Raw genomic sequence first — 17,317 nt, 5'->3', positions numbered from 1 at the left:
GCCTCTCCGCCCCTAGACCCGCCCAGCCCTCTCTCACTTCCTCTCGGGAGGCGGGCTCTCCGCGGGCAACCTCTCGCTCAGTTTTCTGGCTCAGATCTGGGACCCATTTCCCGCCCTCACAGACCTAATCAAGAAATGGAAACTGAACCAGTTTCCATGCAGAAGGTGCCTGCACCCACTGGATCTCCCTGTCGACAACAGGACTCTGCCCTGACCCCCACGCCCACCATGCCTCCCCCAGAGGAACCCTCCGAAGACTATGAACACAGCCAAAGCCCTGCAGAGGTACTACTGGGTTAGAAGGTGTAGGGCTATTAGGGTTTTTTATTCGTTTACTTTGGTGGAGGAGTTGAGAATGGAGAAGGTCGTTATAGAGAAGTAAGTTAGTGAGTTAGTGTCCTAAAGAGACACCAAGGTCCTGATCCTCCTGGCTGGGCAGGGGTAGAACTGATAGCCTGGAGTAAAATAGGAACGGGGGCCGGGCGGTGGTGGTGCACGCCTCTAAACCCAACACTTGGGAGGCAGAGGCAGCTGGATTTCTGAGTTCGAGTCCAGCCTGGTCTACAGAGTGAGTTCCAGGACAGCCAGGGCTACACAGAGAAACCCTGTCAAAAACAAACAAACACCGGGATGAGTTAGAATGTAACTGGGGATAGTTGGATTGTAACTCCTACTCCCTGAAGCCTTGCCTTTTAGCACCTACCTCAGATGAAAGACTATAGTCCTGTGAGAAGGGCTGGCCAGGAGTCTTATTTGCTCTGGCCTGGAGCTAAAGGCATGTCCCAGACTTGGCAAAACTATAGTCCCCCTCCCTGACCCCCACACAAACACTTCCCGTTTTTCAGCTGTGGTTGTAAGTCCCTGGAGCAATAGCGTTTGTGATGGTAGGGCTGGAGGGAGGATGACAAGTTCCAGGCCAGCCTAGGCCACAAAGAGTTCAAGACCGCTGAGGGCATCACAGCAAGACCTGTTTCATAAAAAAACAAAACAAACAAACAGAACCTGGCTCAGACCAAAGTGCCTGCTAAGACCAACAGGATTCACGCAGCTGCTTTCTCTTTTGATTTTCATCGATTTATTTTATGTGTATGAGGTTTAGGGATTTATTTTATTTTATCTTTTGGAATACAGGGTCTCACGATGTAGCCTTGGCCAGGCTGGAGCTTGCTTTGTAAGCCAGGCTGGTCTCAAATTCATAGAGACCACCTGCCTGCCTTCTGAGTTCTGGGATTAATGTATGCGCCACCAAGCTCATTTTCCTAAGGAAGCCTAGATCATGGCCCTCCTGGGAGTATTGCCTCAACCTTACATACTCACCCCAAAAGGAACTACCTGCATCCCATTATTCTTCACTCATTTTTCCCTTCACAAAACACAAATAAGGCCACATTGCCCTAACTTTTTTTTTTTTTTTTTTTTTTTTTTGGTTTTTCGAGACAGGGTTTCTCTGTGTAGCCCTGGCTGTCCTGGCACTCACTTTGTAGACCAGGCTGGCCTCGAACTCAGAAATCCACCTGCCTCTGCCTCCCGAGTGCTGGGATTAAATGCCCTAACTTTTTATTATTAGCATTATATAGCTAAGGATTAAAAATACTAGTTGACATTTATGGGTACTTCTCTCTCTTTTTTTTTTTTTCCGAGACAGGGTTTCTCTGTATAGCCCTGGCTGTCCTGGAACTCACTTTGTAGATCAGGCTGGCCTCGAACACAGAAATCGCTTGCCTCTGCCTCCGAGTGCTGGGATTAAAGGCTCGCGCCATCACGCCTGGTTTATGGGTATTTCTCATGTGCCAGGCACCACGGTATTGAGCACTTTGAACCATTTACACAATAGCTCCACCTTCTATATCTATGAACTAACTATTCTTATTATTTTGTATGAGTGGAATTACACAATATTTCTCATTTTATGGCAGGCATATTATTTCACTTACTATGTCTTCAAGGTTCATCCAGGTTGTTGAATGTATCAGGATTTCATTCCTCTTTCAGGGTGAATACTATTTCGTTATATTTGCAGACACATTTTGTTCATGCGTTCATGTGCTACACTTGGATCACTGTGACTTTTGTGGGGGTGTTGCTAGGCACATTAGTATATAATCATATGCTTGGATATTTTTCCAGTTCTTATGAGTATATATGAAAAGTAGAAGCTCTGGACATATGGTAGTTGAAGTCTCACTTTTTGAGGGTCATCCTGCCAATCCTGTTAAGCACTTTATATGAAGTTGATACTTTTCCAAACTTGAGTCTCTTAAATGCAAAGATGTATCCTATCTTGTATCTCAGGACCTACTAATGAGTCTAATAATAAGCAGATGGGTGCCCAGTAAATTGTGCAGTGAGAGCTGCAGGTTTCGAAGTAAATGAGGAACTGGGGTGCCGATAAGCCAGGACATGATCCAATGACTCCCTGGAATGGAATGTGAGGTCCTACCCGCTCCAGTCTCCAGCTGAAGGGATTGGGCGGCCAGTGGAGGGGACAAGACATCTGGGCTTTCTGTAGGCCTCACTTCTCTCCTTGCTTCACCAGCAAGCCATACAGGAGGAATTTCAGTTTCTGCGCTGCCCGAGCTGCCAGGCCCAAGCCAAGTGCCCCAAACTGCTGCCTTGTCTGCACACGCTGTGCTCCGGATGCCTGGAGGCGCCTGGCCTGCAGTGCCCCATCTGCAAGGCGCCTGGGCCGGCTGATGCTAATGCGGAGGCCCTGGATAATGTGTTCTTCGAGAGCCTGCAGCGGCGCCTGGCGGTGTTCCGGCAGATCGTAGATGCGCAGGCTGCGTGCACCCGCTGCAAAGGCTTGGCCGACTTCTGGTGTTTCGAGTGTGAACAGCTCATTTGCAGCAAGTGCTTCGAAGCACACCAGTGGTACCTCAAGCATGAGGCCCGGCCCCTGGCCGAGCTCCGTGACAGTTCAGTGAGTGGCTTCCTCGATAGTACGCGCAAGTCCAACATCTTCTGCTCCAATACCAACCACCGCAACCCAGCGCAGACTGAGTAAGTGGAGTATCCTGGAGTCAGGGGGTGAAAGCTTCAGGGAACTGTCACTCAAAATGGGCTCCGCTGGCTTATAGTCGTTTCTAATGACCCTCTGAAATATTATATATAGCTTCAGAGTCATCTTTGCACCCTTACCTAGTTTGTCTTTAGGATGAAAAATTTTCAGAGTGCCATTGCAAGTGATATGTGAAAACAGTAGGTTTTAGTACGTGTCACCACCGAACTTTAGATGTCTTTTTTTTTTTTTTTTTTCGAGACAGGGTTTCTCTGTGTAGCTCTGGCTGTCCTGGAACTCACTTTGTAGACCAGGCTGGCCTCGAACTCAGAAATCCGCCTGCCTCTGCCTCCCGAGTGCTGGGATTAAAGGCGTGCGCCACCACGCCCTGCTCGAACTTTAGATGTCTTAATAGTGAAAGTTTCCTTCGGAGGCTCCAGGGAATCTCAGTAAGGCTGGATGTTATCATTGGTGCAGGAAAATAGTGTTTGAAAAGTTGAAACTATGGCATCAGGCAGTGCTATCTGAAAATGACTATATGCAAAGAACAAAGAAAGTCACTTATAATTATTTTTGTTAAGCAGCATATTTTCTATTTATGTAGGGAATATATTTATATGGCTCACAAACAATTTATACTAAAGAAAAGAGAGTGCCAACTCCATTCCATTCCTACCTGCTTAGTTTTCAACACTTTACCTCATCCGCAGGGCAGCTGCTGTGGGTGGCTAATTGGAATGCATCTTTTAAGTTTCTTTGTGAATAAAATGCAGGTCGGGTAACCTTATCAGGACTTGTTTCCACCCTTTTAGCCAATAAGGTAGTGCATGATAAATGAACTTTTGGCCACTCAGAAGCCGATTGCTTGAATAGGAACTAGTAGTTTTTGAGGAATCAATGGGAACAAAACGCTTCCTCTTTTGGGGCACTCCTTGACCTCTGCACCCGGAGCGAGCTTCCTGCCAGCGGGGTCCTGCCCCCACCCCATTCCTCTGCAGCAGGTACAGCTGCTGCATTTGCATTTCATGGTCATTATTAAGATCAAATGGCTTCTCTCTCTTTATTGGCCCTGCTGTTCCCAGTCCTTTGTGAATTGCCTGTTTGGTGCCTTCTTTTCTTTTCCTTTTGAGGAGTTCTTCCAGGTCCCTCTGTAAGAATCTGTTGTGGTAATATTTCACTTAGTATGTGGTATCATATTTAAAATAACTCTTTAGTTTTAAGGGATCAAATGTGTCAGTTTCTGTCTTATAGTGTATGACTTTGAATCAGTCCAAGAAAGAGCTCACACCTATGTATACAGTAATCTCTTATATGATCTTTGGTCTTTTAATATGATGAATTAAAATCAGTGTCTTTTCTTTGAACTAGATTTTGGTTCCTAGGAGGAAAAACTCAACTTGAATTATGATATATAATTAATTAATTATTAATTTTGCTCCTAGCTGGATTATGTTTTGAAATATTTTAATTAGGCTACTCTCTGAAACAATAAGTATAATCAATTTCTAATGTAGTTTGTATGGACTTTGCATTAGGTTTTCCTGTCTGCTTTATACTCTATATCTCTTTAATTTGAAATCTTCCATTTTTTTTTTTTTTTGAGCATGATAATGCAGTTCTCCATCTTAATAGAGGAGATGATTGACACCACCACCCCTCCCAGCATCACCACAGAGAAGTGATCGTCTTTCCACAAATGCTAAGCCACTTCAAGATTACTCATAAGTCAGGATGCCTTCAATACTAGCATTGGGGTGGCAGAGGCAGGCAGATTTTTGTGAGTTTGAGATACTCTAGTCTACATAGCAAGTTCACTTATAATGCTAAAAAAATAAATGGGAGGGGGGTGGGGGGCAGGGAAAAAAGAAAAAGAAAAAATATTTTGTAAATATTTGTAAATAGCTTTTTTTTTTTTTTTTTTTTTTGGTTTTTCGAGACAGGGTTTCTCTGTGTAGTCCTGGCTGTCCTGGAAACTCACTTTGTAGACCAGGCTAGCCTCGAACTCAGAAATCCATCTGCCTCTGCCTCCCTGTAAATAGCTTTTATACTTTAATATTTGGGAATACTGTCTGTACAGGTACAATATAGACGGTGTGTATGTGTGTGTGTGTGCATGTGTGCACTTGAGTGCACATACAAGTGCATGTGTGTGCTCACATGTGTAGAGGCCAAGGGACAGTTTTGGCTGTTGTTCCTTTGTCACTATCTTGGGTTTTGTTTGTTTGTTTGTTTTGTTTTTAAACTGGTTGTTATGAAAAAACTTGTTATTTTTTTTCCACCAACCTCAGTGCCATAAATAACCCACAATTTGGGCTGGAGAGATGGCTCAGCAGGTAAGATAAGAGCATTGACTGCTCTTCCAAAGGTCATGAGTTCAAATCCCAGCAACCACATGGTGGCTCCACCCCAATGAGATCTGACGTCCTCTTCTGGTGTGTCCGAAGTCAGCTACAGTGTACTTATCCATAATAATAAAGAAATCTTAAAAAAAAAAAAAGACCCCACAATTTGCTTCTGGCCACGAGTCAAAATAAACCACTCTGGCCTTTGTCATTGAGCTGACATGTCGCTCATGCTGGGGAGTGCCACAAGAGCTGGTTTTTTTTTTTTAAAAAAGATTTATTTATTATATGTAAGTACACTGTAGCTGTCTTCAGACATTCCAGAAGAGGGCGCCAGATCTCGTTACGGATGGTTGTGAGCCACCATGTGGTTGCTGGGATTTGAACTCTGGACCTTCGGAAGAGCAGTCGGGTGCTCTTACCCACTGAGCCATCTCACCAGCCCAAGGGCTAGTTTTAACCTGGGGTCTGCCTTCAGGTTCGTGGCATTTGATTACCATGCCTGTGACATGGGTTGTTTCAGCCCACCATCTTGTCATAACTGTAGTGAGCAGTGTTCTCTATTAAGTGTTGAAATGTGAGTACTCATAGAACCAGCCTTGCCCTTTTGGGAACCCTGTGGCAGACCAACAGGAAGCAGCTAAGGTCACAGAGTGACAAGGTAGGAGCCTGTTTTACTAACCACCCAACTGTGTTTTCACAGTGACTCTGATTACACTGCCTCTTTTGTTGTGTTCCCTTGACACTGTCACCTGCTTAGGACACTGATAGCTACTGTGTGGGCAGCAGGAAGAAGGAAGGAAGGAAGGCACATAGGTCTAGATTTTAGAAAACCACCTTCCCAGCCTGGACGAACAGGGAGAAGCTTCTAAGAGGGTGTCATATTGACTTAAAGTAGCAGTGCCCCGTGGAAGGAAAGAGAAAGGCGGAGGTGGGGGTGGGGGTGGGGGGCCAGGGGTGGGAGGCTTGTGTGCAAGGCAGAGTTCTAGAGAGTCTGCGAGCTGAACAGGGACAGGAAAGGTGAACAGGGTTTACAAGAAGTTACTATTTCTTTTTCCCTTTTATGATTTTTCTAGACAATGTTTCTTTGTGTAGCCCTGGCTGTCCTGGAACTGGCTCAGATTGTTCAGGCTGGCCTTGAACTCATAGAGATCCTCTGGCCTCTGCTGGGTTTAAAGGTGTGGCCACCACGCCCAGTGAAGTGATGATTTTATTCTACACTTTCTGGAGCACTGGACCTTTTCTCAGCTTGCTCCTTGTTTTCATGCACACACACAAGTCTTGTCATTGAATAGCTATAGCATGTTAATGAGACAGGGGACTACACTGTCGGAAACTCAGTGCTTGAACTCGTGTCTCTCCCTGTACTCTGATTCTTTGTCTCAAGTGGGCAGTGCTGGCAGCTCCAAGGCCAATATTTATTCACTTAGCTGCATTCTTATCTCTATTTTACTCCTGTCCATAAAGATTTTGACAGGACATATTACCATATGTTGGATATCTTCAGAAACTAAAGTGTAGGATCTGGAGGGAAGAGGAAATCGCATAGGAAATCAAGGTCTGTGAGAGGTGGCCGGGGACTTGGGAGGACAGGACATGACTGGGTCTCACACTGTCAGAGCCCGAAGGACCTAGAGGCTAACTTGAGAGACCTTCCACCCATGAGTGATAGGGATCTAGGGCTCTCTGTGTCTGGATATCAGAGCTTAAAGTTTGGGTGGGCTGGGGTGAGGGAATTCGTTCAGGGCCATCAACATCTATGGGAAGATACAATAGCCGAATGGAGAAAAACGAAAGACTTGCTAATCAGATTAAAGAAGTGTGTGGGATGGAAGACCCAGGGGAAAGTCTTCCAGATGAGAACCTGAGATGGTTGGCAACAGGTGACAGACAACAAGCCAGCCCCAGGCAGGAACCAGTGACATACAGAAGCAAAGCTATGACAAAGCTGAGAAGAGTTGGTTGCTGTTAAAGGGAGATGTGCGGATGGTTCTGCTTAGAGACTATAGTGCGGTGAGCAGGAGTACAAACCAGAGCTACAAACTTGAAGGAGACTCCCTTGCCTGGCCTGAATTAACCCTCTGGGAGAATCTACCCCAGCTCTGTACCCTGGGTACCTAGCAGCCACTTCCTTCCAGCCCTGCCTGTCCCCACCCTACGCCCCCACCCACTCACACCCTGTGCAATTTTTAGTGCGTTGCAGCTCCGTGGTGTTACTAAGTTTGGTCTCAGGCAACATAACAGAAAAGATAGGAAAATGACTCCTTTCTTGGGTTTTATATGCACTTACCAGGAGACTTGTTTCAGACCCAGTAATAACCATGGTCCATTTGGTAGGATACGATGTGTATAAGAGATCCCCCTGCACATCTGGCCCTTGTGATGTTTCAGAGAAGAAACAAGGATTTTAAAATAACTCAAGGCAAGATCAGGGTTAGCTTGTCAGCCCCTGGGGAGGCTGCTCTCTCCTCTCCAGCAGCGGTATTGGACTTAGCTGCTCAGCAGAGATGGGACGTGAGACCTTGGCCAGTGTAGAAGGGAGGTTAACAGTGAGACTTACTGTTAATTAAGTTTATGAGTTAGCAATCAATGTTGAACCATAAAGTGAAACTAACTAGAACCTTATCTGTCTCTCTGTCTCTGCAACCACTAAACAATCAATTAGGGAGGCATCAGTTTACTTTGTGCTAGGCACAGAAACTGCTATTGCGGAGCAAATGAGAACTGGTGTCTGAACACACAGCTTTTTTTTTTTTTTTTTTTTTTTAATTTACTTATGTATTTATTATATGTAAGTACACTGTAGCTGTCTTCAGACACGCCAGAAGAGGGCATCAGATCTCATTACGGGTGATTGTGAGCCACCATGTGGTTGCTGGGATTTGAACTTCGGACCTTCGGAAGAGCAGTCGGGTGCTCTTACCCACTGAGCCATCTCACCAGCCCAACACACAGCTTTTGATCCAAAGGTTGTGATAGGTCCAAACTGTGCAGGGCTCCCTGGCAAGGAACCTAGGTTCTGGAGATAGCTTTTCAGATACTGTGCTGGGCAGTTTGAAGGGGGGGAGGGGGGTTGCTTGTATCTCTTTGTGAGGAGGATTAAGGAAGCCTTGATAAAAGAGTCAGTCTTTAAATGGTACTTTGGAGAAGTATGTTGAGTTCTGTGAGTTTCATGAAAAACAATTTGTAAAAATGAGCGAGAACTGTTTACTTAGCTTCTGGAGTGTAAAATGGTTAATAGCCCACTTAAGCCAGGAAGGTGGTCTGGCTCAGGCCTGACCTGGGCCTGGTTATACACAGGTAGATCTGCCACCAGGACGGCTTTGTATTCCTGTGGGCTGGCTTTCTGCCAAGGCCACTCCATTTACAGAAGGCTCACTCCTCAGGGTTGCCGGAGGATTGCAGGTGCTGCGGAGGTTACACATAGCCTTGAGTCCTTGGGGGTGGGGGGGTGGGGTGGGGGGTGGAGCGCGATGGACAAGAAACTTGTGCAAATTCAAAGCTGAGTCTCGGTGTTATCCCCAGTGGGTCCAATTCTCTCCTTGAAAAGCTGCTGTGGGGATTCTAGGGACCACTCAGCTGGGCCTATGCTAAGTCGTTCTTACTCAAAGCTTGAAGCTGTTTCCTCCTCAAAAGGAAGTCTGATTTCATCCTGTTCTCAGAAGGGGAAACACCTTTAATGTGTCACAGGAAAATGGCTACTGCAAAGAAATCAAAGAAAATAAAGTGCCAGATATGATCAGAAATGAGGGCAAAAGACAGGTTTGTAGCCGGCATCTGTGGAAAGCACCCTGACTTTTTAGGAGCCCTTTCCTGTAGAGCCGCAGAATGGGGTGTTATGATCCTATCCCACCTTCTTTCCTTCCTCATTAGAGCACCCGCCCATCTTCTGAAGTGTTCTCAGAATCCCTGACCCTCAGCTAAGACTGTTTCCACTGCCCAAAGGAGATTGAAATGGGAGGTTATAGGAGCTAACTTAGAAGGAGGCAATCCCACCCAGCACAGACCAGGATGAAAGGTTCCTGACAGCAGAGGTTGGGCTCTCCTGCCCTGCCAGCCTGCAGCTAGGCGGAAGGATCCTGCAGGTTGCTTGTTTAGAACTCAGACTGTTTTCCCTTTAGAACTGAACTGTGAAAAGGAAGCCTGCCACTAGAGCAACGTAGAGTTTCATTTTCCTTGAATTTAACAGAAAAGCAAATTAGAGTTGCCAACTTCAAAGTATGTATGTTCAGGGGCTGGGGACATAGCTCAGTGGTAGAGTATCTACTGAGTTGCATGAGCCTTGGTTTCAATTCCCAGTAACCAGAAAGAGGAGAAAGGATGGATGGAAGGAAGGAAGGAAGGAAGGAAGGAAGGAAGGAAGGAAAGAAGGAAGGAAGGAAGGAAGGAAGATAGATCACCCTTCCATAAAGATTCCTTCAAGATCACCTATTTTAAACTTCAATGCCTAGATTTTAAAAAATTATTGGAGAGGCTTTGAAGATGGCAGAGCCACTTGCTCCCAAGCCTAATGATCTGAGCTGATCCAGAGGCCTCAAGGCACAGAGAAGTGAGTCCTGCACATTGTCTTTTGATCTCCACACACAGAGTGTGTCCTCTGACCTACACACACACACACACACAGACACACACACACACACACACAGACACACACACACACACACACACAGACACACACACTTTAAATAAATACCTATTGAAGTCTTACAGTTTGTCTGTAATGAAGCACTCCATCTTTGTATTAATGGACTCTCACCCGTGGACAGTCTGCTGTAGTGATCCACCCAGGGCATTTTACATTAGCCTCAGGATCCTCAGACTGGAGATGGAACTCAGGGCAGGTGCTCTCTGCCTCTGAGCTACAGACTGTCGACGCCCAGATTCTGTGTTTCAGTTGGGCTCCCGCTGTCAGTAAATATTTTCTTACAAGGAGGACTTTTGTGTTCCTAGTTGTTTGAGTTTCTTGATTTTGAGAATATTGATAGCCGCTCTGCGTTGTCTAGATGCGGTGTTCACGGGTCACACTCTTTTTCCTTCTGAATGTGGTACACACTGCTGCGTTTTATGCATCAAAGAAAGCAGAAGTCTAAGGGAAAATCGATTTTCTTTTTCTGTCTTTGTGCGTGTAAGCGTGTGTGCAAATGTATGTGTGTGTGGGGTGAGTGTGCTCAGACATGTACACGTGGAGGCCAGAGGTTAGAGCGCTGGCTGGCTCCCCTCGATCTTCACCTTACTTTTTGGGGCGTGGAGCTCAGCCTCTGCATAACTTGTTGTTCTGAGCTTTTCCCACAGGTGCTGGGGAAAACTCAGGTCCTCATGCAGCAGCAAGTTCCAAGCCATCTCCCCAGCACCCCCTTTTCTGTCCTAGTGCCCAAAGGTGTTTTTTATTCTTGAAATTTATTAGTTAACGAATGTGCTGGCTAGTACGTTGACTTGACGTAAGCACTCATTGCTGGAGAGGAGGGAGCCTCAATTGAGAAAATGCCTTTATAACACTGGGCTGTAGGCAAGCCTGTAGGACATTTTCTTGATTAGTGATTGATGATGCAGGAGGGCCCCGTCCATTGCAGATGGTTCCATCCCTGGATGGTGGGCCTGGATTCTATAAGAAAGCAGGCTGAGCAAGCCACAAGGAACAAGCTGTAGGCAGCATCCCTCCATGGCTTTTGCATCAGCTCTGGCCTCCAGGTTCCTGTCCTGTTTGAGTTCCTGCCCTGACTTCCTTCAGTGAGGAACTGCTGTGGAAGTGTAAGCCGAATAAACCCTTTCCTCCCCGAGTTACTTTGGTCATGGAGGTTCATCGCAGCTATAGAGACCTGGCTAAGACATCCAAGATGTCTTGTATCAAATTATTCTAGAACGTGACAGACTCCATCTGTCTAAAACTTTCTGCTTATTTCAGTGACATTTCCCTCCATTACTGGATTTCTTCCGTTTCTTCTTCTTCTTTTTTTTTTTTTTTTTTTTTTGCTTTGCTGCCACAAATACCACACCTCTTACTTTATTGTTATTATTATTATTATTATTTTTTTGGCTTTTCGAGACAGGGTTTCTCTGTATAGCCCTGGCTGTCCTGGAACTCACTTTGTAGACCAGGCTGGCCTCGAACGAAGAAATCCGCCTGCCTCTGCCTCACGAGTGCTGGGATTAAAGGCGTGCGCCACCACGCCCGGCTACTTTATTATTTTTAAGTGTTTTCTTATTAATAACCTAACAATATCATCACTATGCTTTGAAGGGAATTTTTTTTTAACACCATTTGCATGGGTAACAAAGATTAGAACTACCATATACAGGTAAAGCCACATAATAATCATTTTTATAACTCATTTGATAATTCCAGAGTTGCTTCTGTCACATAGGGAATCACTGACTATTTTGTATATCACCAGATTCTGTTAACGTTTAATGATGAATTCTGCTCATTGAATTTTGTAACAAATTACTGGCATAACATACCTTATATTTTGAACATATTTTGCCAAAGCCGTTAAGATTAGCATAATTCAAGATGGGCATAAATAAATGGCAGAGTTGGCGATACATGCTATTTTTATTATCTTAGTCTCTTACTGAATGTCCACCCCCCTTTTTTTTAAGAAAACAAAAACTTGGGTTGGGGAGCCATTTTGCTATGGCTCAGCAGGTAAGAGCACTCACTGACTGCTTTTCTGGAGGTCCTGAGTTCAAATCCCAGCAAACACATGGTGGCTCACAACCACCCATAATGAGATCTGACTCCCTCTTCTGGTGCATCTGAAGACAGCTACAGTGTATGTATTTATAATAATAAATAAATCTTTTGGCCAGAGCCAGCAGGGACTGAGCGAGCGGGGTTGATCAGAGTGAGCGGGGTTGACCGGAGTAAGCAGAGGTCCTAAATTCAATTCCCAATAGCCAGATGAAGGCTCACAACCATCCAGTGTATACTCATATACATAAAATAAATAAACAAATCTTTAAAAAAAAAAGAAAACAAAAACTCATGGCCTTAACTAATTTTTTGGATATTCTATTTTGCTATTTTTGTTTAGTGGGAATAGAACAGATTTAAGAAAAACAATTCAATCACTGTTATTGTCTATAGAGTAAAACTTGTCTTATCTTTTGTGTGCATGACCATGTGCGTGTATACATGATTGTGTGTGTATATGTGTGTGACTCTGTGTGTGTGTGTGTGTGTGTACGTACATGATTCTGTGTGTGTGCATGACTCGGTATGTGTATGTGTGTGTGACTGTGTATGACTGTGTGTGTGTGTGTGTACATGATTCTGTGTGTGTGCATGACTCGGTATGTGTATGTGTGTATGACTGTGTGGTTGCATGACTGTGTATGTTCTTGTTGGCTGGAAGTTGATGTTACTGTCTTCTCAGTAGCTTATTGTTTGAGACAGAGCTCACTAATTCAGCCAGACTGACAGGCTGCAAACTCCGGGAATCCGTTTGTCTCTGCCTCCTCAGCGCTGGGATTACTGCTGTGGGCCATCATGATCATGTTCTCCCCCCCTTCCCCCCAAACCCCTCCTGGATCCTCCTCTTCTCCTCCCTAGGCACCTGATAGCTTGTTCTCTCTCTCTCTCTCTCTCTCTCTCTCTCTCTCTCTCTCTCTATATATATATATATATATATATATATATATATATCCCTTTGTCCTCCCCCTCTCCCTCTGCTTTCTCAATTCTGGGGTAATTTAGTCATTTTTGCTGAACAATTTCTTGTTGGCTCAGTAGTGTTTTAGTTCATTCTTTTGCATATTTGGGGAGCAAATAACTGTCCTTTTGCCCTTCTGGAGACCCAGCACTCTGCCTTGACTGAATCTAGATTCTTGGCACAGGTCTCCTTGGGTAGGTGCCCATCTCACTTCTGCGTCTTTCATGGTGCCAAGCACATAGTATATGCTCAATGAGTGTCTCCCCCCCCCCCCCCCCCCCCGCCCAGGAAGAGAGCACCACTCTAGCCTGTGCTCCCAGGTCCTCTCTCAACCCCCACCTCTCTTCTTTCTCCTTCTACAACTCTTGATAACACCCAGATAACACAGAACAATCTCTCAATCTTAAAATTCTTTTAAAACATTTTTAAAGACTTGTTTATTTATTTATTTACTTAATGTGTTTCACCTGCATGCATGTATACCACATGTGTACTTGCGGCCCACAGAAATAAGAAGAGAACATCGGGTCTTCTGGAACTGGAGTTACAGACCATTGTGAGCCACAGTGTAGGTGCTGGAAATCAAACTGGGGACCTCTACAAGAGCACCAAGTGCTCTAAACTGCTGAGCCATCTCTGCAGCTCCTACAATCTCATGATCCTTAATTAATCACACATGTATAGTCCCTTGACCTTGTAACATATTTAAAAACTAGATAGAATGATTACAATAGATGCTGTTAGCCTATATGTATATTAAATTGACTAGTAAAAATTACATATATTTATCATGTACATTATGATGTTGTGAAATACATTGTAGAACTAGAAAAAAATCCAACTAATTAGCATATTCATGACTTCACATTATTAATATTTTACATGCATAAAATATTAAGAGATACATTCATTGATCTAGCAGTCTATTATTTGTACTATATTTCATATAGAGAAAGACATCCATATATTAGGCTGCCTACCATGGATGTTAAGTTATTAAATGACTGTTCATATCAGTCAAAAAATAAGAGAGGAAAGAAAATTCACAAACAGAAAGTTACGTGAGTGTTTAAAGGAAGCCTGTTGAACTAAACAGTTGTCTATGTAGCTGTAATGGAGCTCTTAAAAAGAATACATTAGGGCTGGAGAGATGGCTCAGCAGGTAAGAGCACTCACTGACTGCTCTTCCAGAGGTCCTGAGTTCAAATCCCAGCAGCCACATGGTGGCTCACAGTCATCTGTAATGGGATCCAATGCCCTCTTCTGGTGTGTCTGAAGACAGCTACAGTGTACTCATATAAATAAAATAAATAACTCTTTAAAAAAAATAATTCTTTTTTTTTTTAAGATTTATTTATTTATTTATTATATGTAAATACACTGTAGCTGTCTTCAGATGCACCAGAAGAGGGCATCAGATCTCATTACGGGAGGTTGTGAGCCACCATGTGGTTGCTGGGATTTGAACTTAGGACCTTCGGAAGAGCAGTCGGGTGCTCTTACCTACTGAGCCATCTCACCAGCCCCCTTTTTTTTTTTTTTTTTTTGGTTTTTCGAGACAGGGTTTCTCTGTATAGCTCTGGCTGTCCTGGAACTCACTTTGTAGACCAGGCTGGCCTCGAACTCAGAAATCCGCCTGCCTCTGCCTCCCAAGTGCTGGGATTAAAGGCGTGCGCCACCACGCCCGGCTTTTTTTTTTTTTTTTAAGAATTCTTTTTTAAAAATTTTTTTTATTAGATATTTTCCTCATTTACATTTCCAATGCTATCCCAAAAGTCCCCCATACCCTCCCCCCCACTCCCCTACCCCCCCCCCCCACTCCCACTTTTTGGCCCTGGCGTTCCCCTGTACTGGGGCATATAAAGTAAAAAAAAAAAGAATTCTTAAAAAAGGAAAAAGTACACTGTAACTGTCTTCAGACACACCAGAAGAGGACATCAGATTTTTTTTTTTTTTGTGGTTTTTCGAGACAGGGTTTCTCTGTGTAGCCCTGGCTGTCCTGGAACTCACTTTGTAGACCAGGCTGGCCTCAAACTCAGAAATCCGCCTGCCTCTGCCTCCCAAGTGCTGGGATTAAAGGCGTGTGCCACTACTGCCTGGTCATTTATTTATTTTAAATATTATTTATTTAATGTATATGAGTACACGGTAGCTGTCTTCAGACAGACCAGAAGAGGGCATCGGATCCCATTACAGATGGTCATGAGCCACCAGTGGTTGCTGGGAATTGAATTCAGGACCTCTGGACAAGCAGTCAGTGCTCTTAACCACTAGGCCATCTCTCCAGCCCTGATTTTTATTTTTATTTATTTATTTATTTATTTATTTTTATTTTTTTTTTAAGATTTATTTATTATATGTAAGTACACTGTAGCTGTCTTCAGACACTCCAGAAGAGGGAGTCAGATCTTGTTACGGATGGTTGTGAGCCACCATGTGGTTGCTGGGATTTGAACTCCTGACCTTTGGAAGAGCAGTCGGGTGCTCTTACCCACTGAGCCATCTCACCAGCCCCTGATTTTTATTTTTTAAGATCAAACATTAGCCCTCCGTATTTTTGAGCTGTGAGTCTTAGCTTCTTCATCTGTGAAAGAGAATGATAAAAGTATTCGACCAGTGTGACATGTCCATCAGGTACTTGAGAGTTTGGATGTGGACAAAGCCACACCATACTCACCCAGGGCCTAAGTGGGCAGAGTAGGATCAGAGCTGGGGCTAAGGGATGTTGAGAAGTGGTCATCTCTCTTGTATGTGTCTGCATTGCTGCAGCGGTGGAGGAATCATTACTGTAGTAGTTTTTTCTAACGTGTATATATATATTTTTTTAATGTATGTATGTGTGTGGGTGCACATGTGCTGTGGCACACTGGTAGAGCTCGGAGGATAGCTTGCAGACGTTTGTTGTCTCCTTTCATCATATAGGTTTTGGAGATCCAACTCAGGTTGTCAGACTTGGCGGTGAGCATCTTTACTTGTTGAACCATCTCTTTGTACTGCCTGGTATTTTATGGATAGATCTGGTACTATAACCAACTCTGTAGATACTGAATGGGGAAAAGCAACAACCGAGAAACAGTCTATTGGCCTTATATCTCTGCAGCATCTACTGCCGAGGCTGCGCCAAGCCTCTGTGTTGCTCATGCGCGCACCTGGACCGCAACCACAGCGATCTCCATTGCAATATTGGTGAGGAGATTCAGCAGTGGCATGAGGAGCTAGGCACCATGACACGGACTCTGGAGGAGCAGGGCAGAACCTTCAACAGTGCCCATACACAGATGTGCAAAGCCATAGGACAGCTGGACCAAGCACGCGCAGACATTGAGAAGCAGATCCACGCACGCGTGCGCCAGGTGGTAGACTACGTGCAGGCTCAGGAGCGCGAGCTGCTCGAGGCGGTGAATGACCGCTACCAGCGCGACTACCAGGAAATAGCTGGCCAGCTGAGCTGCCTGGAAGCTGTGCTGCAGCGCATCCGCACTAGTGGGGCGCTGGTCAAGAGGATGAAGCTCTATGCCTCCGACCAGGAAGTGCTGGATATGCACTGCTTTCTGCGCAAGGCACTCTGCAGCTTGCGCCAGGAGGAGCCCCAGAACCAGAAAGTCCAGCTGCTCACCAGAGGTTTCGAGGAGTTCAAGTTGTGCCTGCAGGACTTCATCTCCTGCATCACCGAGAGGATAAGTAAGCGTTGAGGCCATGCTCATAGGCAGCTAGTTTGCCATTTAAAGGCTCCATGCTTCACTGCTGCCCCCAAGGAGAAGGCAAAGCTGAAAAGATGATCTCTGTTTGATAGATGAAAGTGTCAGGTCTGAGGACCCAGGGGACAGAATAAGAGGGTATGCTGATCTGGTGTGGCAGGCACCTGGAGGAGGCACTTTGCAAACTTATAAGACTATGGAGTAGATGTGACTTTGTGAGCCTTGGGGAACAGGTGGAAACTGAGAAGCTGAGAACCAGATGTGGTATCATTGCAGCCCACTCTTAGCATCAGCTTTCTATGCCCAGGAAAAGAGAACTCAGCCAGTCTGTAGAGTTAGGAGAGGAGGAAGCTCAGAAAACCTAGCTGTGAGGTATTTGGTCAGACACTGAAAGGAAGCGTCCCCTAGAAGAAAGCAGCCCTGTGCCAGCCTCTAGGTCCTACAGCCTCCTTTACTGGGCTTTTATGATGTACAGAAGTGGCGGGCCAGTTCCTGACCACAAGTTCTGTCTTGCCCAACTGGAAGAGGATCCTGGGCCACATCGCATATCTAGAGACATGCTTGGCTCTGAATCAAAATCCAGGAGTTGTGTCCCGAATGAGTGGGTGGCATCAAGTGGCTTTCCAG

The 17,317-nt window shown here is 45.0% G+C and overlaps 1 protein-coding gene across 4 annotated transcripts in view; it reads left to right on the top strand.

Moving 5' to 3' along the window:
- The first annotated feature begins 57 nt into the window (after window positions 1-57).
- The window catches only part of Pml (PML nuclear body scaffold), a 32,181-nt gene continuing 14,921 nt past the window's right edge, over window positions 58-17,317 (top strand). For all 4 annotated transcript variants that reach the window (XM_021172691.2, XM_085844667.1, XM_021172690.2 and 1 more), the window contains exons 1-3: window positions 58-285; window positions 2,537-3,000; window positions 16,093-16,673. In XM_021172691.2, coding sequence (XP_021028350.2) covers window positions 136-285; window positions 2,537-3,000; window positions 16,093-16,673 — 1,195 coding nt within the window. In that variant the 5' untranslated portion in view covers window positions 58-135. The remainder of the gene's footprint in view (window positions 286-2,536; window positions 3,001-16,092; window positions 16,674-17,317) is intronic.

Source organism: Mus caroli, unplaced genomic scaffold (genome assembly GCF_978045245.1).
Source record: "Mus caroli unplaced genomic scaffold, Mus_caroli_1 scaffold_11, whole genome shotgun sequence".
NCBI lineage: Eukaryota > Metazoa > Chordata > Mammalia > Rodentia > Muridae > Mus > Mus caroli.
This window is presented reverse-complemented; position numbering and strand designations above follow the sequence as displayed.